Here is a 21,582-nt window from a genome sequence, read left to right on the forward strand (position 1 = left end):
GCGGCGCTGGCAGCCGGAGTTTGAAGCTCGTCGCTGCTTCTCGTCGAGCTGTCGCTGTTTCTTTTTTTATTATTATTTCTCTCGCCGGCTCTGTGTGTGTGTGCTGCTGTTGTGGTTAATCTCGCTGTCTCCGGTGTTTCCGGGGCTCTGCGGAGCAAGGTAGAGTTTCTGTTTGCGGTCTTACCAGGTGAGGTGCAGGAAAACGGTAACGCGTAATTAAAAAAAAAAAAAAAAAAAAAAAAAAAAAAGAGGATGTGCCTGTGCGCCGGCTCCGCGCACCGCCGCGGAGAAGGAGCTGGCGCGGCACACGTGCCCCGCGGCGGGCAGCCCCGCGGCTCCGCGGTCGCGGCCGCCCGGCTCCCCCTGCCCGGACCGGCCCCGCCGGCGCCGCGGGACGCGTCGGCGAGCAGCGAGCGGCAGCGCAGCAGGTCGGTACCGCGCCCCCCCCCGCACCCTCCTCTCCTCCCGCCCCGCCGCCGCTGCTGCCGCTGCCGCCGTCTCTTGCAGGGCCCTGCCCGGAGCCCGCCCCGCACCTCGTCCCGTGGCGCCCCGGCTCCGACACCCGCCGCGCCGCCGTCGTGGGCCGCGGGGCGGCCCTGCGCCTCGAGAGCTCCGCCGCCTTCCACTCCCTCGTCATCCGCGACGGAGGTAAGCCGGGCCGGGCCCCCCCCTCGGGTCCTGCCGGGCCGGGCCGGGCCGCCCCCTCGGGTCCTGCCGCCTGCGGCTGCATCCTTCGCGCGGGCTCCGCACCTCCCCATCGCCGCGCTCCGCGGGCGCCGTCCAGCTCCGCGATGTTGGGGTTGGAGGTGCGTGCGTTGCACGACAGGTGCCATCTCCCGGATTAATTTTGGGGGAGGAGGATGACTTTGCCTGGTGGGTGGCATTTCCCGTCCCCTCGGGGTGTGCCCGCTCCCTGCCGCCCCCTAACCCCGCTCTTCTGCCCCCCCCCCCCCCCCGTCAGGGACGCTGGTGTTCGCCGACCGCCCCCACGGGCCGCCCATCACCCTGCGGGCCCGCTACATCCTCATCGAGGACGGCGGGGAGCTGCACATCGGCTCGGAGAGGTGTCCCTACGGCTCGCGGGCCACCATCTCGCTGTACGGGCGGGCCGCCGAGGGGGCGGCCGTGGAAGGCTTCGGGCAGAAGTTCGTGGGCGTGGGGCGCGGCGGCGTGCTGGAGCTGCACGGCCGGCGACCCCGCTCCTGGACCCTCCTGGACAAAACGCTGCACCCCGGCGGGCTGCGCCACGGCCCCTACTCCTCCGAGAGGCGCTGGGGCAGCCGTGGGCTCAACCTGCGCGTCCTCGACGCCGGCACGGCGCGGGTGCTGGCGGCCAGGCGCTTCGACACCCACCTGCTGCCCGGCGAGTGCCGGCGGCTGCGCGACTTCCTGGCGCTGCAGGCGCCCGGCAGGGTGGTGGCGGCCGCCGTGGGGGACTCGGCAGCCCGCAGCCTCACGTCGGAGACGCGGCGGCTCTTGCGGGACCGCCTCGGCAGCAGGCACATCGCGCGCCTGGGGTACAGGTGAGGCGGGCGGCGGGCGCGGGGCTCGAACTCGCGGCGCGCTGGGCCCCCGCGCCCGCGGCGGGCGGGCGGGGGACCCGCGGCGCCACCATGGACAGCTCCGTGCCGGCGGCCGCCGCGCCTGGGCGCCCGGCACCGCTTCGCCCCGACGGAGCGGCGGCGCCCGCGGGTTCGAGTCCCGCGGCAGCACGAGGGCCGGGGGGTTCCGCGGGCAGCGCCCAGCACCTCGCATCCAGCGAGCCGGAGGGGGCCGGGGAGGGCAGGCGGCGCTGCACCCTCCCCTCCTGCTCGAACCTGTCCGCGAAGCTCTGACCATCCTCCTCCAAGACCACTGCAGCCAGTAATTTGGTGTGCTCCTTCCTGCTCCCGCTCAGACAGCCCTGGGCTCTGGTGGGGATCCTCGGAGGGGATCCACTTTCGACAGTGGAAGATAAGAGAGAATATCATAGGAACGGGACAACGGGGCTTGCTGTAGCCCAAAAAGATTTCCAGACCTACGACGGAATCCGTTTCACTGTTACTGCTTTCAGCGGATGGGTGAAAGGTTTAGTGTCTCCTTATAGTTGTCTCTCTTCTCTTGCTTTGCTCTGTTTTTTTTTTTTTTTTTTTTTTTTTTTTTTCCCTGGCTGCTGCAAATCTGAATGACACGATGATGATAATGCTGTAGAATTTTGCTCATGTGCATGGTGACCAAACTAAACCACAATGCTCCCATAAAATAACATGTTAGCTGCCTAGAAAGAGATTACATTGAAATATTTAGTGACCAGAGCCCTGCTATCGCAAACACACAGTTGTCTAGATAAAATTAAATTGGTATGCTCTCTGGCTAATTGCATGGTAGTGTCATGTGCAACTGTAAAAATAATTGATTGCTTCATTTTTCAGGAGTGCCACATAATGGATTTAAAGTGGAGGTGTCCAAGGGAATAATTCTTCATTTAGCGGATGAAGTTACAAGCTGGTTACCTGGCGACAGAATAGTCATTGCCAGTACAGATTATTCAATGCATCAAGCTGAAGAGTTTAATCTCCTTCCTTGCAGCGAATGTAAAAGCAATCAAGTGAAAATTGATGGTACGAAATACTGTATTCAGCTATTCCTTTGTAGTTAATATTTACATTGTCAATTTTCAGCTTGTCTCTTTAGCTGCATTTTGTCCTATAAATGCATGGGCACTTGATGTGTGAGAGCTGAAGGCCCCCAATAGTGGGACTTTAAAGTTTGACCCCGGGCAGTGGTCTCTTGTAGAAGCCAGAAGGGGCTTCTGAGATCACCTTTGCAATCAGGTGCTAACAGCTGGGCAGTTCCCCAAAACTTGATGATTGTGCAAATCAAAGGCGTGCACTTGTTTAGAATAATATGATAACAAAGGCAAAATACTCACCCAGAATAAAAAGAACTTCTGATTTTCTCAGGCAGCCCACTTTATCTTCACATCGGAGAAGTTATAGATGGCATAGATATGAGGGCAGAGGTTGGTCTTCTGACAAGAAATATACTTATTCAAGGAGAAATGGAAGACTCCTGTTATGGACAAAATCAATGCCAGTTTTTTCCCTTTGACACATTTGGAGGACATATTAAAGTGAGTGACTTTTAATGCATATGCCTGTATGTGGTTCCAGATAGCTACTTTCCTGGTTTGTCAACAAGCAATATAATGTATGAAATTACCGCTGTGCCTAAGGAGAAAAGGATGCTTGTCTACAAAGGAGGGGAAAGTTGTTTGGGCTATTTTGCAAAACTAGACTCTGGATGAAACTGTGACATTTTCTTCACTGTATGTGCAAAAATCCACACTTTTTTTCTGGGCTAAAGGGTATTCTTTAGAGCCATCGTTGTGAGTAGGGTTGGTATGAAGCTACACAGTTTGCAAGATATCACTGAAGGCGTTGTGGTTCCTTCAGAGCAAACCTGCTCCAGTGCTGCGCCTCTCTTTCCTCTTGCATGGCCCATGTGCTCCTGGCGGAAGTGCAAAGCGGTCCTGCTGCAGAGGCCACGGATAGCTTTAGCACATGTGCAGGCAGCTGTAGATACTTGGCTTTTCTGAGCACTCTCTGAGCGCTGGCTGATGAGCTCTGCCGCCACCACGACCTGGAGTGGCCCCAGCTGATGGCATCTGGGAAGCTGTGCAGATGTTCTGCCCTAAAATCACTTGGCAGGCTGAATTTCACCAGGAAATAGAGCCTATTGGTAAATGTTCTGCTTTTCTATAGCTAGCAGGAGTATTTTGTCCGTAGCCATTTCACATGCTTGGCGCTGCTGTCAGTAAACGCCATACGTGCTGCTTGGCAGCTCTGGGTGGCGGCGCCCCACCGGCAGGGATTCAGCTGCTGGCACGCTCCTCTCCAGGTGCTGCGCTGGCCTGAGGCACAGCAGAGCTCTGACAGCTCCTTCCGCCACCGGGCCCTGGTTTACACTGCAGGCACGTTGCCTACTGTAAAATAAATAAATAAATAAATAAATAAATAAAAATAAAAAGAAGTTTATTCTCTTTTCTTGTCTCGTGTTCTTATATTGCTAATGCCTTACTTGGATCTACGTTTGTCTCAACAGATCCAGAGGAATTTTAGCTCTGTTCACATGTCAGGAGTGGAATTAAAAAACATGGGGCAGCAAGTCCTGGGCAGCTACCCTGTGCATTTTCACCTGGCTGGAGATGTCGATGAGAGAGGAGGATACAAACACCCAACTTACCTCGATAACCTGTCTATCCACCACTGCTTCTCTAGGTGTGTTGCCATACATGGAACTCACGGCCTTCTGGTAGGAGACATTTTATTAGTACCAACCTGATTTCTTTGCTTGTGCACTGCTGAATAGTAGAAGTATGTTGTCTTGCTGCTTTGTGATACAAAGAGAAATCGGAATCCAGCATCTTTTTTTTCTCCAAGAAATGTCCTGACTTGATAACTCCGTTTGACAGGTTTAGGACTGTTGCTGTGCAAGCACTGCTCTTTGAAATGAATTTCAGATTCCAAGTATTGTCTTATTAATTAATATTGTTAATTGTTTGATCAGATATAGTACAATTTTTGCCATGGTTATTCTGAGCAGTTTGTGATAGTAGAAATTTTCATTTGAAATGTAAAGTTTGAAGCAATGGAGCTCTAACTTACAAAGGAGATATAAAAGACAGGAGCTGTCCATGCAGGGGCTATGTGTCACGAATCCAAAATACTCACATGACAAAGGGAATGAAATAGAGAGACAGACCCAGTTGGCCACTTCAGTGCCAGAAAAGCCCTCAGGAACTTGGCTTTGACCTAGATCCTAGCAAGGGCGTTGTGGAGAGGAACTTTTTTTTTTTTTTTTTTTTTTTTTTAAAAAAAAAGGATGCCTGGGCTAGAGAAGATAGTTACCTCCTCTAGTCTGGACATGTCCGATTGCTGTGTGCTCTGCAGGGCACTGTGAGGTGTTTTGGTGTTCACAGGCATTTCCTCATTCGTTTAATGTGTGTTTAGACAGAGACACTCCCCGAACCATCAGTGACTCCCTGTTTTACTTCTGACAAATTTTTCCGGACCCTGGACTACTACTACTGTAAGATATGACATAAATGCACATTAATGGACACTGTGTAATATGGTCCACTTAAAAAAATATGTTCATGAAAATGTGATGCTGGACTTGTACAGCTAAGAGCACTTTCTATGTATCTTAAACTGTATTTATGTTGTCCAGATCACCCCAAGTTATTGATTATTCTCTCATACGTGATGATTTCCTTCGCATATAGAGCCTCCTTTGATTTACAGAGCTCTCAGATAGCAGGAGATGTGCCCCAAATGGATGGAAACAGTGCAAGTCCCTTTCTCTTCCCCTCAGTGTTCAACTTCTTGAATTGAAGGAACCTGCCTGGGATGAAAACTTAGGCCTTACATGAGCACAGTTCCTCAGGAGTTTGGCTTGTGGTCATGGTCTTTAGCAGAGATGAGTTCTTGAAGGTTTATCTGGACATGTGTGATCCACTAGCTGCGAAGTCAGTAAGAAACCAAGTGCGAGGTCCAGTCCCCCAGGACGCTCTGAGCTCGTGAATCAGTGGATAGATTTGATAACAAAGCACAAACTGTGAATCTGTGGCAGAATCCTTTGGTTGCAATATAGAGTAATTAAAATACATTTAAAAACTTTGCTTTAAAATAAATTAAAATAATTTGCAGTTCCAGAGAGCAGAATATATATCAGAGCAAGGCTGTTAAGTAATACGGATGAGTACTGACTTGAGCATTAGATCAGGAAACTTCAGCCTCTGGGGCGGATTAAAGCAGACAAGGTTTTTCCCCCCCTCCCGTTCAGGGTGTTTAGACGATGTAATTTCAGACTCGTGCGGCGGGAATGCTGTGTTTTGTGCTCCGCTGGCGCGGGTCGCTCATGCCGCGTGCGAGCCGCTGCTCCCCCGCGGATCCGCCGCGTGCCAGCCCCTGCCCCTGGCAGCAGCGCACGTGGCTCGGGTTGCTCACCGGGATTAGAGAGCGGGCTGCGACCTGCCTCTCGCTTCCCCGGCGCGCGTCGCTCATACCACAGAGCACTGTGGGCTTTAATGTATAACGTTGCAGTGCATGAAGGTCACTTATATTGTGTTGCTGAACTATATATAATTCAGTGTTTGGAGGCATCGTGATTACGCCGTGCCGGGCGCACCGAAGGGGCTGTAGACGCGTGGTGGGCAGCGTTTCCCGCTGACACGTACAGTAATACGCTGCTCCTGATGCCACGGAGCCACAGGCAGGCTCCCCCTCCCAAGCCTTCGTTTTCTGTCGGTGATAGGCCACAACCGAGCAGTCCTGTTATTGCTGTTTCATCCTGACAATTTTGCACGCTTATCTTTTTGAGCAAATATAGATGATGTTATTTCTGGTTAGGAGGGTGGTCTGCTTAGGTTCAAGTAGGAAAGTTCTCAGGGCTGCCATGCGTTTCGGAGGCTGTGATAAATCATATTAACTAAAGCTAAAATCTGTTTTCAGATACAGGCCTGATTTTGAGTGCAACTCTCTGAAGCACAGATTATCTAGACTTCATCTAAATTCATGACAATGAAACTCTAAATTTGAAATGCTGTTTCCTTTATGGCAGAGGGAGGTTTGCTGTCACAATTTCTTTCCAAAAACAGTCTTCTATGGCATCCTTAATGCAGTTTCTGCCCACACTTGGAAGGATATAAGTGGTTGGGCTCACCATTCTTTGCAGATTGGCAAAGAAACATGCGCTTTTAAAGTAAATTTATTTTCTAACTATCTGTATTCCCCAGACTCAGCTGATAGGGACGCTTTCCCTCAGTGTCACTGCATGTTCCTCGTAGCTCACTTGGAGCTGTTGCACTTGCGTTCTGGGTCTCAGTTGATTTCCAAAAACATGTTAACTATGGCTTGGTTGCCTGGCTGCATTTTGCATTATTTTCAACTATTTTTTGAACACCTCATTGAAGCAGAAACAAAAGCAACTGATGACATGTTTGAGGGGCAACTGCCAGGAAAACAGTGAAATCCAGTACAGATAATCCTATGGGAGTTGCACTGTTTGGGATCCAGCTGTTATGTACAGTTGCAGTTCATCACAGGGTAGTCATGAGATGTGACACCAAAATGGATTTAGTTCAAGCATCCCTATGTATATATAGAAGTAACCAAATAGGTTACGATTAGGTAATCTTGCACGGATATAACACTAATTGACATCAACAGGAATTTTGTATGCCTGAAGAGTGAATAAATGTGCTGACATGGATCCTTTGAAGTACAAAATTATGTTTCAGAAAGATTCAGTAATAAATAGCTGGTATTTTAACTAACCTGCTTTGCTATTCATATTTAAAGGAAGAATTTCTAAATTTGTCTTCGTAAGACTGTACATTAAAAGAGGCTTGTGCTAAGTCCTCTTGGTCAAATTATGGTTTAATGAAGTATCTCTGCTCATGTCAGTTAATCTTAAATAGGTTGAAATAGTGTAAGGCACTCTCTGCAGAAGCTGGTCGTTACAGAAATGAAGTGGAGCTGCAGCTTCTGAGAATGCAGAAAAAACAGAAACTTTGCTAATATAAATTATTCTGCCTGGCACATTTGTTAAAAAAAATCTTATTTTGTTTGGGAAGTGTTGCAATCATGAATATTTCTGGATTAACCAGACTGGTCTGTTGACTGATCATGTAAGACACATTCATGCAGATACTTAGTCTGTGACACCAAACTGAATATTCTCTCCTAGAACTGAGGGCAGTTTTAAATCCAGTGTTCTACTATTTTCCTGTAATTATGCATGTGATCTTCCTCCAAGTAATGTTAATGGGAGTTTTGCTGTATAACAAGGTCAGCCCACTCTTGGGCAGCCTGCACAGAGTTTGAATTAGCTCCAGAACTGTTGCGAATGAAGATGCTGCTTGCTGTGCAGAAGGGTGGCAAAACCTCTCCGAGAGGTTTGGGGAGTTTTTTGATAAGCAAAGCACGTCATTCGTAGTTGCTGCTACTGTTAATATTGCAATCTATGCGTGTATGTTCTTTCCAGGTGAGAGACAGTATTGGGTATGACACTCTGGGGCACTGTTTCTTCCTTGAAGATGGGACGGAGCAGCGCAATACGTTCTATCACAACTTGGGCCTCCTCACGAGGCCAGGAACGATCCTACCTTCGGATCGCAACGAAGCCATGTGCCTCGCAATCCGTAGCCACGTCTATGGGAATTACATTCCCACGCCAAGCACGGACTGCATGTAAGTTCCTGTGGTCACTGTTCGCTCTTGCATTGCGCTTTTCACCTTAAAGAATGTTGTGGCGAAATGAAACTTTTCAAAGGGGAGTGTGCCCGATCTCCATAGTGCTGTTCGACATTAAGTGAAAAACCATAGCTTTTCATCTCATTTCTCATTTTAAAACCATTTATTTACTTGACTTCACATGTGGAGACACCTGTTAACATCTGCCTAAATCCAAACCATGCATATTTGCTGTTGTTTATTCCTGTTATGTTCCTGGGAATCATCAATATGTCAAAATATTTCGCTCATTTCTGAACTCTTTTTAATTCTTTTAAGTAGGATGTTGAAGACTCCATGAAATCAATCTGATAAATGTAGATTGTTTTAGCATAAATATCACTTACTTCCAAGGGAGTCTTTTGCCTACTGTCACCAGGGACGAACTTGGGCTGCAACATCTAGAGCAAATTAGTCGGTAGGACATGAGTACGCTAATGTCTAGAGTAAATTAAAAGATTTAGTGAGAATGTAGAGATTACCATAAATTATAGCGAGCCTCATTTATAGCACAATAAACGATATCTATTATAACTGGCTAGAGTTTGCTTCCTGTTTGGAGACTGGTCTACTGCCATGTGGAAATTTATATTGTCGTGTTTGCTGGAATAGAATCCAGGGGATTCTTCATTAAACACTGTTTATTTTTACTTATTTAAATAACCTTGCTGAATGAATTAGAATTATTGTTGTTGGAATGCTACAGTTGACAGTGTGATTAATATAGTTTTATTTTGCATCTATTCAGTGGCTGAGTTCATCCAAAGGGGTGCGGTTTCTTGAATATGTAATAGTTAAGGTGGATAAAAAAAAAATTGAGATTTTCTGCTTAAAATGATCAAATTAACTGATATGGTCATTAGAAAAATATTAAGGGTGTTTTTATATGTGCTCTTTATTATCGCAAAAATTGTTATCAAATGAAGTAAGACAGTAGATGATATTTTCATAACTACACCTGGCTTCTGTTTGTGCCACTACTGATCTTCTGTCTGAAGCAAAAATTCTGTATCTGAACAAGCATCAAAATAATATCTCCTTAATCTCCCACTTAATGAGACGTTTGTGGCTTGCAAGGACATTTGTTCTGTGTTTCATGTAAAAGCATCACAAATCCATAGAGAATCCCATACCTCCTGCCCTTCCCCCGAAGTTCTAAAAACCAAAACAGAAGTTTACTTTTCAGACATTTTCCAAATATTTAACTTTTGAAAAAAATGACATCCGATTTCCTTAAGCTGTTTTTAACAGAGCTGTATTTTCTGTTAATAGTCTCATATAATTTACAATACTTTCTGTGGCTCCATAAATTAGCATGTCTGACATCACTAGTTTTTTTTTTTATTATTATTATTTTTATTTTCCTTAAGGAGTATCATTAAAATGTTGTGTGGAGTTTTAAAGTCATTGGGAGCATCGTGGCTGAAATCCAGGGCAGTGCTATGAAAATGTATCCCTTCCTGTTTGGTAACTGCTTAGGATCATTTTGATTTTGATTTTTCAGGGCTGTCAGCACATTCTGGATTGCAAATCCAAACAACAACTTAATAGAGAATGCAGCAGCTGGTGCTCAGGTAAAATCATTTAACAGCAAGAGCAATATACTGCCTTCAGTTCCCATATATTCTGCTCTTACTGATGTCGTTAGCATGAGGGCAATGAATTTTTAGTGCATCATTGTAAAATCTGGATATATATTTCTGCATGAGTCCAAAAGCAATTAGGAAATTACAGACTAAATATACCACATCACAGAATATTGTCTGGAAAGCCCTGTTTGTACTCAAAGACCAGCCTCGCACACCGCGTGAGCCTTTAAGAACAACTGTTTGCCTACAGCTCTCGCAGTGGTATCTCTGATAGTTTTCCTTCACAACTGTGCCTGGAAATGGTGTGTGGTGTCTCTTAGTAAATGTTGTTTTTTATTTGTAACTAATGGTTAGTGATTGTTGGCGGCTAGTGGTTAATATGCCCAGTAAAATTACATATATTTGTATTCTGGCTATGCTATTGTCCCTGATGTTTACTCAAATCGTGTTTGTGTTTAATACGCCTGTATGTCTGTTTTCTAATAAACTGCCTGAATATCACTCATAATATACGTATTTTTAAAATCTCAGTGTGTGTCCCAGAGGTGCACTGTACATGCTGCAGGATAAGTTGGGAGATGGAAGAGCATGGGCTGGCGAATATCCTCAGGACCCATATGTGCTTTGCAGGCTCAGTTTAGAAATCTGGCAGCACAGTGGGATAATCTACACCGTTAATTATACTGTCCTATTTCTTTGACCTTCTGCTGTTTTTCAGGATGTCGGGATATGGTACATCTTCCACCGGGTTCCGACTGGACAGTCCGAGGGGCAATATCCGGAGGGACAGGCTGAGCATACCCCCTTGGGTGTATTTTACAACAACAGAGTCCACTCCAATTTCAAGGCACGTAGATGATTTTGTATGTTACTACCAATGCGATAGCAAGGCTTAGGGCTGACCGTGTGTGGTGTTCCGATATCAAAAGATCGTTGTGAGCACCTTCCATTTTCGTAACACGAAACACGAGCAGGCGTTTTTGTGCTACTCCCTCGTGGGGTGGGTGAGCACTGATGCTCTGGCTGCCCAAAGGGGCAGCTTGGTGCAGAGCAGCCCTGGCGCTTGGTGCAGTGAGATGGTTCAAAGGGCTGTTTGCTACAGGGACGATGCAGGAGGGTGTGTACCACTATTGATGAAGGCCTGGTTTCATCCCGTTTAGCTTTAGGTGGTTAACTGGGGTGCCTTAGTAAAGTGCATTTTGCTCACTGTCGCCAAAAGATAATCAGCTTTTGTGGATGCTCTTGCCACTGATTACAGAGGAAGCTGAGTTGAATGAGGTTCCTAATTTGGGTGCTTCGGCTGGGTGCCTATGGTAGATGGGAAGCACCCAGGTCAGAGAGGTACCTATGTGGATCTCAGCAGTAGGTGAGATCTAAGGAAGCGCAGGCAGGACACTGAGCACTCTGTGGGCTGCAACGCCGCAAGGAGTTAAGGATTGAGCAAAGGGAGCTCGTGCCAGGGTCTACTCATCACCTATGCAGAATGAGACCAAAAATTGAAAGGTAACTGCAAGAAAAACTTTCTGCAAAATATACTGTTGACATGAAAACTTAACCTGTAAGCTCTGAAAAGCATTTTAAAATTATTTCTTAGGATTCTAGACAGAAATGAGTGCTGCTTTCTGTGCCTTGCATGTATTGTATCTTGGTCCATAACAGCTGTTGCTCTCCTGAAATTTTTAACTTGGCTACAGTGGCTCATGTTCTTTTTTGAATGTTGGGGGACTTGGCACTGTTTAGCTAAACCTTGCTTCTTAACAATGCTCTTTTTCCAAAAAGTTATCAAGAGCTTGGCAGCAACTCTTGCTGCTTTCTGCGAGAGCGAGGGAGTGAGGGGGAGTTCAGTGCCTTGCTCTGGGTCAGAAGACAGCCCAAGATGCTGATGCATAACATATGGTGGTGCAACGCTCCGTCCTGACTTCGGCACGCCGCATCCTGTGCTCAAGTCACACCGAGTGGTGCCAAGTGACAGGGAAAAGGCAGCGGACACCCGGGCTTTGGGACGCTCGCTGTGCCTGAGCTCACTGGCTGCTCCCGTTCGTTGATAAAATCTGTGACTTGGAGTCTCTGAGATGCAGCCTGTTAAAATAATTGGAATTGCGTGTCTTTTCAGGCTGGTTTGTTTATTGGTAAAGGGGTAAAGACTACGAGAGCCAGTGCTGAAGATCCCAGGGAGTACCTCACTGTAGATAACGCCAGGTGAGCGCATGCGGTACGGCTAAGCGGGTTGCTTCCTTGTGTTGCTTCTTGGCCTGTGCGTCGTGTTTGCCTCGTTATGGCTGAATGTCCAAAAGCACACACATGCTATCCGTGATGCCTGGAGGCACGTACTTCACAGCTACCAATCATTTCGGTTATTGCTGATCAAAACTGATCCACGCGCACTGGGGACTACGAGCACTAAGCAGTGAAGCGTGTGAGAAAGGATCTAGATTCCATTATTCCATTATTTGGAAACTTCAACATCGCTTATTAATTATTGACAGGGTTTTAAATCCGAAAGATGATACAAGAGATTGCTGAGACAAGTCTGTGATTAATGGGGAAAGTAAGGCTCAGTTAATGTAGTCTCAATGCTTTTTGCCAGTGCATAAACTTGTCTGTTGAAATATTCTGAGCTTCCTTTCATAGAGGGGGAGCAGGTAAATTAATGCCATTTTCCTGCTCACCGCAGTCCTGTGGGCCTGTGTGAGAAGGACGAGGCAGAAATCAGCTACAGTTCTCGGCCGAGTCCCATCTTTTCTCCTCCTCTCTCGAACATCATTAATGCCATGTACGATTCTCCCTTGTGACTAAAAGAAGAGGCTGGCTTTGCCTCCCTGCTGGTGACTTCTTTCCCAGGGCCGTCCCCTTGGTCTCTAGGATGTGTCTCAGTATCAGTTTGAAGAAGTAGCATGTGAAGGTAAACTGCGAATAAACAAAGGTTTTTTTTCCCCAAACATGGCACAAGTCTCCCATTAACAGACAATGTGGCAAGAAATATTCTAAAAGTAATTGAGGAACATCAGATTTCTAGGCTGAATCCTTTCTTCACATGATAGTTTCTCTGTTGGCAGAGCAAGGAGCGTATGGAAGCGCGTGCAGATGCAATGGAAGCATCTCCAGTTACTCAGTTATCTTTGCTGAATGAGATTTTTGAAAGCACCCAGTTGATTTTTCCAGCGTGAATCCAGGGGTTCTCCATGAGACTTGTAAGGGCAGTTGCAAAAGGACCCAAGTGACTGGGAAAAATGCATTCTGTGCTCTAAATCACATTGAATGAAATTAAGGAATAACCGCGGGCCCACTGAAGTCCAGTGAGAATCGCCTGTTGGCTTGGGGGCAGGCTTTCACTCTTAGTAAGGTTTATTATTTTCTACTTTGTAAGAAAGTACAGTAATGAGATCAAGCTAACACTCTGACTGTGGTCCAGGATGTAATACTACCTCTTCAGGCCCGTCCTATGCAGACACGTTGCGAGCTCTCACTGGCAGGACCTCCTGCGTCTAAGGTTGTTTCCTATTTCTTCACTGTTGTATTAACCAGGCTCCTTGCTTCAGGTTTCGCCCACATCAAGATGCTGATCCCGAAAAGCCGCGAGTTCCTGCCGTAATTGATGGTCTCATTGCTTTTAAAAATAACGACCACGGGGCCTGGGCCAGGGGCGGCGACATTATTTTCCGTAACTCAGGGTAGGTTCCTATCACGCCGTGGCATACCGCGCTCCTCACGACCGACGCCGGTGGAGCTGTAGGCCAACCGTGGCTCAGCCGTGCCTAGCAATTTACACCTTCATGTTTCTTCTGTCCTAGGTTTTCAGACAACGGAATTGGACTCACTCTGGCAAGGTAATTTCTTAAAATGTGCCTTTTTCCCACTTTTTCCACAATGTAACATTCCCCTGACAATTATGGCAAGACACAAGAAAACCTCATGTTTCCTTCCCTGACCACATCAAGTCTTCCCAGGGTAGCAGTTAATGCGAGGGGCAATTTGGCCTTTCATCCTCTTTGCCTGGGGGAGGCGTTGTTAGAGCTGACGTTTGCCTCTCGGACCATAGGTCCTGAACCAGTAGACTAGACGTTTGGCTCTGCGTTCGGGGAGCCTTTCCTCGCGGTGCAGCGAGGGCGGCCGAGATGGGGCGTTGCAGGGCGAGCAGCGGGGCTGGCTCCTGCCGCCGGCGTCCGGACGTGCTCCGGCTGCTCCCGGCCCACCCCCTTGCAGAGGACCCGCGAAGAAGAGCCGCATCCAAAGCCCCCGATGGCCAAGTACTAAGCTACCTGCGTTGCTGGTACTGGTTGCTGCTTTCTAGAAAGGTGGTAAACCAGGCTGTTACACTGGTGGATGCTCTTTTTTCAAATTAAAGAGATTCTCCTCGTTTTAGAAGTGTAATTAAAAACACTAGTTCACCCCTCGCACTGCGCTGCATAGTTATCTTGTATTTCTTTGATTATAGCGATGGAACTTTCCCAACAGATGACGGCTCCAGCCTGGAGGTTTCACGCTCCATTTTTGTTGGAGAAAGCAGCAACCTTGGCTCCCGGGGAGGCCAAAACAGCTACTGGGGAAGAGGAGCAAATGGAGAATACAGAACCCTGCCCAGAAACCAGTAAGTTATTTATCTGCCATTTCTTGCTGGCATTAGCATTAAGCTAGAGTAAAAGCCTCAGGAATGAATACAATTACTAAAGAGTAATTTATACAGAGTGTTTAAATTGTTGTACAGGCCAGAAGTAGTAAGCATCTGAACAAACTCCTCCTTCAGGCCAACGATTTGAGAGCTTCCACAATTGAATGTGTTTGATTTAATTTTCTGCTTAATTTATTGGTCACTGGAGAGCAGATTAGAGAATCTGAGAGGTACCAAACTGTGTTTCCTTGGTGCTTCAGTAGCACACGTTCACTGCGTTGCGAACGCAAACGGTGCCCGGACGTGCCAGCCCAGCGTCGCAGGGAAAGCTGTGCAAGTCCCGGCTGGGCTGGAGGGGGAAAGGCACGGTAAGGCTGCTCGCGCGTCTTCCTGCAGCCTCCACGGAGAATCGCAGCCTGGGTAAGACAGCAAGAATAACCAGAGCGATCCTCAGCTGCTATTGGTGGTGGTGTTTTAACTGCGACTGCAAGACAGCTCCTCTGCAGTTTGATCAGGCTTTAATCATCTGTGATATTGTTAAGCAATGTACTCTCAGAAAAGAAGGAATATGACAAAACGTCTGGTACTTGTTCTGTCCACACACCATGGTGCTAAATGGGGAATGGAGGTGGTACCAGTCCTAGTTACTGGTCTCACCATGCTAGAAATCAAAGTCACTTTGCAGGCAAAACCAAGAAACAGCAGAGTAAGCAGAAACACTGCTTGTGCCTGCTGCTTGCAATTGGTAAAGTGGCCCTAGAACCAACTAGTAAGAAAAAAAACAACGAGGAGAAATCTGGGCATCCATTATCCACAGTCCAGAGTGACCCTGTGGAGCCCTTTGCAGGTTCATGTTGTCTGCCCTGTGGCTCTTATGTCGGAACAATTCAGCCGTCTTTTTGCCAACGGGTAGGTAGAGCCCTTCCAGGTCTCTGCTGGTCATTTCGTTATGGGCTATGAAATCAAAGTCAGTCGTCCTTTAATCAGACAACGCTGGGGCCAGACGGAACTCGATACCTTCTCGAAACAAAACATGAAAGAGACAAATACTTGCCTGCAACTCCAGTGGTTTTTCCTTCAGTTTTGCCAACTTGACAGTGTGTCTACACGCTGGTGCTGAAGGAATCATCTCTCTGTACAAAATAGGGCGCACTAGGTCCTGGGGATCTCATGCATGAAGTAGCTGGTAGGGAGAGGAAAAGCTGTGCTCCACCACCTGGGAGTTATTTCCAAGGAACCATTTTGGCCTCCAGGGAGAGACCGATACTGCTTTCTCAATCGTGCTTACGTTTTCCTGAGAAGCCTGTCCACCCTGGGACAGGAAACCTGACAGGAGGATCCAACCCGGTCTGTACCTGGAGGGGTTTCCTCATAACACTGAGTCCCCAGGGGCAGAGGATGACAGCTCTGAATTTCTTCACCCCAGCTGACAAGCCATAAGCTGAGTGTATGGGTCATTTTTTTGGCCTTATGTCCTGTGGAGGACATTCGGCAGAATTTCACCTTTCGTTAATCGTGTGAAGAGCACCCAGATTTCAGTTTCAGGAGGAAAAAAAGTTTTAGCTCTTGTTAACACCCTTCTGTTCTCTGGGGAAGAGACTCCGACTTTGCCCAAGCTTTTTAATACAGATTTGTGTTTCGTTTTTTTCCTTGATCTTACAGGACATTCCCTATTCGCGGATTTCAGATTTATGATGGGCCTGTCAGGATGGCAAAATGCACTTTCAAGAAGTTCACCCCAACTGCTGACAGATACTCAAGTGCCATTGGGTTCTTCATGAAAAACTCCTGGCAGATAAGCCCCCAGAATAACGTGTCACAGATCCTGATGGAGAGAAGCGTAAGTAAGAAAAGCAAGAGTATGTGCTGTTAGAGTTGCAAGTTTTCAAAGTTTTTGTAAACGATGAGAGATTTATTTTAGAGCAGGAATTTCCAGGCTGTGGTGCATGTTTCACTGGTGCATACCATTGATTCATTTGGCAATGCTTCCTTTTTTAATGAAGGTTATTTGTAAGCCAGTAAAATTTGGCAAATACTGATACAGAGGTCTTATGTCTGGGAGGACGCACATCAAAAATATGCAGGAGAGGAAGATTTTACCTTCCAGATGTAACCAGAACATCTGGAGCACCAGCCTTGGCTGGTGAGGTGTTGCCCGCCTTCATAGGTTGAGGACCTGGCCTTGGAGTTCAAGAAGGGCACAAATGAAATGCCAGGTGTCAGTGAGCTGCAATACAATTCTCCTGCAGAAATAAGTAAAGACAAGTAGAAACAAAGCCACGGCCCGCATTCTGGGGTCAGCAGTGCAATTTCTGTTGTGCACAACAGGGACTTTTCTTGAGAACTGACAGCAGAATGGAGCTCTTTGTATGTGCCTTGGCAGGAGCCATAAGATGCTGAGCAATTCCAGTCCTTCTCCAGGATTCATGCAGGGATTATGTCCCTGGACACTTAGCCTGGGAAATGATAGATTCCACCTGGCTTACTCCCAGGGATCACAACCTCCTCTTAGCTTTCCTGAAACAAGGTCATGCTTGTTAGGATGTCCATGAACTCCAGTAACTTTGGCTTGAGGTTTGGCTTTTTCTTAAGGAAAATTTCCATTGCTTTGGAACTGACCAATATCACTACTTCTGGCAAGCAGTCAATTTGTCTGTCCCTACTCTGTTACACTTTAGACCAACAACAGGAGGGTCTTTTATGCAAAGATGATACTGATTGCAATCACTTGACTGCTCCTTTAATGAAAGTACAGTCCCTGTGCATTTTGGTAAAGAGACCTTACTCAGGTAGTGTAAGGAGCATCAGAAAGAAAATAAGGGCTAATCTGCTGTGCCTTTTGTATGTCCTCCATGGGGAAAAGGTTACAAGATGATTGTGGGGAATGTGAATGAGACAATCAACATGGAAAAGGAAGGAGGTGCTCAGAAAAAAATGTAAATGAAAAAGCTTGAACTGTCAGTGGGTCTGAAGAGAGTGGAAATTTTCTTCCAGTAATGACTGTAGGACTCTATCCAACAGAATGGTTTCAGAGAGATTATGTCTGTGCACATTAGCAAAGGGGATAATTACCTGTGGAATAGCTGAAAATGTAGCTCTTTAATACTATTGCATTTGAGACCAACGAGCCTGTTAAATATCCCAGCATATTTTGTCTGAGAGACAGTTTAATACTTCATTATAAATCTGAGGTTTTCAAGGTAAAATCAGAAGATTTACTAAAAGCTTCTGTAAAGCAAGTTAAAATAATACAGCTTCAGTCTATTATAAAAAATAATGACATTACCCAAGTAATTATTTCTTGAATATACATTTCCAACAAATGTGGACGTTTCCAAAGTTGGTATTTTGCCAGCTTAAAAGCCATTTGTGCTTATAACCACCTGCATCCCAGCATTTTCCACTTTGATTCTATTTTATCTGAATTGAACCCAGATGTGCTAAATCTGATTTCAAATCTGAAGGACTACGGTTAACTTATTGTTTTCTTGCTAATTACTGTATGGGACAATATGTCTTTGACTAGTTAAGATAGAGCATGTAGACTGTTTTAATTAATTTTCCATCTTCAGGCTTCATTTTATTACTTTTTAAAGGGTAACTTAGTACTCATTCCCTAAAGGACAATCATTTTACAGTTGTTTTCAAGAAGAAATTAACCATTACTGCAAGCTGCATAGTGATAATAAAACTGTTAGTCATGCAGAAGGAATAATTGTATAATTATTCAGATTAATCAGTTGATTGGTTAGACAACAAAATAATAAATCCAGCTTCACATTCACATAAAAATAAACAGTCGAGTAGGACAGAAGAACTAAGCATTACACTCTGCAGAAAGTATTCTAGATGCCTTTCTGTTGACAAACCTACATCTCATGCATGAAGAAATTTCTTCACTTAACAATAACATCATTATTACTTGGCTTTTTTTAAATTCAGATGCTCTTTAAAGGTTATTTTAAAACAATGGCAGCAGTAATGGTCTTCATCCAGATGAGGGCATGGCTGATGGTTGTGGTCTCCTGTAAATCTGCCTGTTGCCACTCCGTGGGACTTGGTATTTTTTTTCCTTGCAGCCAGGAGTTTAGGATGGATTCAAACCTATTTTAGTCCTAGCTGTGCCAGCACTGTGGCATCTTTGGATGAGAAAGACTACTGACCAAAAGGGGACTTGCAGGGTCGGGGCTTGCGTCACTTGATCAAAGTAAAGTCATGTTAACACATGCAGAATTTGCTGTGGAGGAAAATTCAAACTGGTTAAAAACGGTTTCCTTAAAATGATTACAGTGATACAGCAACACAGCTTGTGTTGGCAGCTTGGGCCACCACTTCAGTTCTAGAAAAAGCTCTGAGCTGTTATGACGTTGTACAGTAGATTATGAATTTTTAATCTAAAGAGAGGCTACTGCTTTGCACTGCAGTTCTTGGGACTTTTCTGCAGGTGTGTTAGGTGTGCTGCCGTTGGAGAGGTTCAGTTACTACCTGTCTCTCCAGATGATTACATCCTCCCGTACCTGTCATCCATCACGTGCCACTGCCTTGCTTCAGACAAGGTTCAAGTCCCCTTTATACCATGTTGCTCACAGGTAGTCCACACCTTGGGAAAATTAGCTATCTGAACAGTAGCGTGGTGGCAAAAGGAGACCCGTCTCTGTACTCTGCTTTATCTCATTCCCAGGCACATGCAGGCACACCCGCTAAGCTGAGGCTTTTCTCTGTCTGTCGGTGTTCGCTTAGAAAGAAGTAGGTTACCGTAACTGTAACTGCAAGCTCAGTGCACACCCAGTGCCTCAGTTCACAAAAGTAGGGTTGCCCTCAGATGTATAAAACAAGTGACATTGCTTTTTAACATCTCCATTTCGTTTCTGACTTTCAGATTCTTTAGAGGAGGATGTTAGAAATCAGATTAAGGTGTTAGCACCAAAACTGTTTGCTCCTGAATGGGAACACTGAATGGTTTAATTAAACGTAAGCTGCACAGAGTGTTCCATACTTTGTTTGGAAGTACGACTGAGTTTATTCTCTTCCCGAATGAAGTGCCCACCTTCATGTTCAGCCCCAGAAGTGCACTGTCACAGGGTGTTTATAATGGAGATTGGAGCTGTGGCACAGTGTGTGTTTTGTTAATATTTCCTCTTTTATAAATGAAAAAAAAAAAAACAAAAAAACTTGGGATCTTCCTTCTTTGCCAAATTGCCCTTTGGGCAAAAAAATCCTACAGTGCAGTAGGAAAAGGGTTTCAAACACTCAAAAATACACACTAAATTTTCATATGTTTAAATCTCCTTTAAATGAGACTGCTTCAGATGTTTGTTTGAGATGAGTATATAGACAAGGAGGTGGCAGAAAAATGGTTCTAGGGTCTAATTATTTTTAAAGTAATAAAGACTTAACAAAACAGTTGAAAAGTTCTGGCTATTTTTATTCTGCAAGTAGTTCTTGCTACAGTGGTCATTTGTCTAAGCCAATGGGACTTTCCATCTAAATAAGAGTAACAAGGAGCCTCCTATTCTCTTAAGTTGTTCTATTTAGTATTGTGAAAGTAAAGCCTTTAAAACCATTAGTAAACTTGCAGCCTAATCCTGCTGACCCTAATTCTTACTCACGTGCACAGTCCAATTAAAATTTCGTGGAATTAGGTGGAACGAATTACATTCCTTTGGGTCTGCCCGATCGGGCCACTCTTCATGCTGTCTCCTTAAATACATGTTGCTGAAGGATTCATTCCGGGTACTTGACCTGGAGTACTTATTGTCTTGAGTACCTCAGATCTTAGTCATCAGGCACTGTAAGAGCTTCCTCTATAGACATTCAAATATTTCATGCCTTTTTGCTAAATGTCTGCAGTTTCTTTCCCTGTTTTGCAGTACTTTCGTATCAGAGTAGATTATTTCTCTTAGCTACTGAACAATTTTGAAAACAGAGCTGTGTATAACAAGGATAATACCGTTTCCTGTTATTTCTTTTTCCTTAAAAAGAATTCTTCTGAGGATATGGTAGAATGTGCATAACAGCCAATTCTGAGAATTGCTATCAAATATATGAGTTTTATAAGGTTTAGGAAGGTGAATTAGAAAAAAAATATGGCACTTACAGAGCCACTTAGGACAACCATTGAAAATACGTTAAAAAATCAGCACATAGCTAGTATTTTTTCTCTCTTGGAACTCAACTGTGTTGACTACTAGAAGGTGACTACTGTTCAGTAAATTTCATAACCTTCCAGTACTTTCCTACCCTTTGAATCATCCTGTTTTTTTTTTTTTTTTTTTTTTTTTTTTTGACACAGCACAATTTATTACTGTGTCATTTCAAGGAATAACAGTTGTGTGGGTGCACATCAAAGAACCCAAAATCTAATTTTTGTGAAAATATCTCCTGAGATTAAGAAATGAGGGGGAAAACCAGTATCATCAGAGATATTTCTAAGGAGAAGAGGCTAAAGTACGCCTTACGGAAATAATAGGGCTTTCTAGTTATAGATATATTGCTGACTTGGCTCTGAAGACACTGCAAATCCAAATCCTCATTAAGAGCTAACCAATAATTTTCCTCCTCTTCTCTTCTGCTAGGTTGGATTGAAAGTGTTTTTCGGCAGAACAGGCCAGTGGTTTGGAAACAACGATAACGATGGTGACAAAATGTCTATCTTCCATGATCTGGATGGCTCCGTGACAGGCTACCCGGACACTTTCGTAGGCAGGGCGGACAACTATTTGCTTCGTCACCCCGGATGCCTCACTGTGCCCCGGTGGAATGGGGTGATATGTACCGGGAAATTTGCCCAGGTAACATGGTGGGGCTGCAAGCAATGTTAGTGCGTGTCAGGGGATAGATGTTCTCAAATGCTGATGAGAGGTGCTGGAGTGCAACCTATTCAACATTGCATCAGATAAGAGAGAGTTGAATAATGAATTGAGTATAATTTTACTCTTCTCAGCGTTATCAACCTATCTCCAAGCAGTCAGTAAAGCCCCTACTTTGCAGCTTCCAGAAACGCATGGCTGCAAGGAGCCCTTCACTTCCCATTTCCCACTAGAGGTTGCAAGTTGAAATCCCGTCTAGGAGAGGTTTGGGGGTTTTCTAGTCCTTGTTTTCAGTTTGT

The 21,582-nt window shown here is 45.6% G+C and overlaps 2 protein-coding genes across 2 annotated transcripts in view; both read left to right on the top strand.

Annotated features, from left to right (window-relative positions):
• LOC134144434 (inactive cell surface hyaluronidase CEMIP2-like) overlaps positions 1–21,582 on the top strand; it is a 57,513-nt gene that overhangs the window by 6,562 nt on the left and 29,369 nt on the right. Inside the window, exons 3-17 of the mRNA XM_062583308.1 lie at positions 508–648; positions 962–1,523; positions 1,898–2,067; positions 2,412–2,600; positions 2,943–3,112; positions 4,084–4,293; positions 8,029–8,234; positions 9,781–9,850; positions 10,584–10,712; positions 11,979–12,064; positions 13,405–13,536; positions 13,657–13,692; positions 14,301–14,453; positions 16,137–16,314; positions 21,050–21,265. Coding sequence (XP_062439292.1) covers positions 508–648; positions 962–1,523; positions 1,898–2,067; positions 2,412–2,600; positions 2,943–3,112; positions 4,084–4,293; positions 8,029–8,234; positions 9,781–9,850; positions 10,584–10,712; positions 11,979–12,064; positions 13,405–13,536; positions 13,657–13,692; positions 14,301–14,453; positions 16,137–16,314; positions 21,050–21,265 — 2,648 coding nt within the window. The remainder of the gene's footprint in view (positions 1–507; positions 649–961; positions 1,524–1,897; positions 2,068–2,411; positions 2,601–2,942; positions 3,113–4,083; positions 4,294–8,028; positions 8,235–9,780; positions 9,851–10,583; positions 10,713–11,978; positions 12,065–13,404; positions 13,537–13,656; positions 13,693–14,300; positions 14,454–16,136; positions 16,315–21,049; positions 21,266–21,582) is intronic.
• CEMIP (cell migration inducing hyaluronidase 1) overlaps positions 1–21,582 on the top strand; it is a 119,375-nt gene that overhangs the window by 1,848 nt on the left and 95,945 nt on the right. The gene's annotated exons all lie outside the window — the stretch shown is intronic.

The sequence above is a fragment of the Rhea pennata genome, chromosome 10, assembly GCF_028389875.1.
Source record: "Rhea pennata isolate bPtePen1 chromosome 10, bPtePen1.pri, whole genome shotgun sequence".
Taxonomy (NCBI): Eukaryota; Metazoa; Chordata; class Aves; order Rheiformes; family Rheidae; genus Rhea; species Rhea pennata.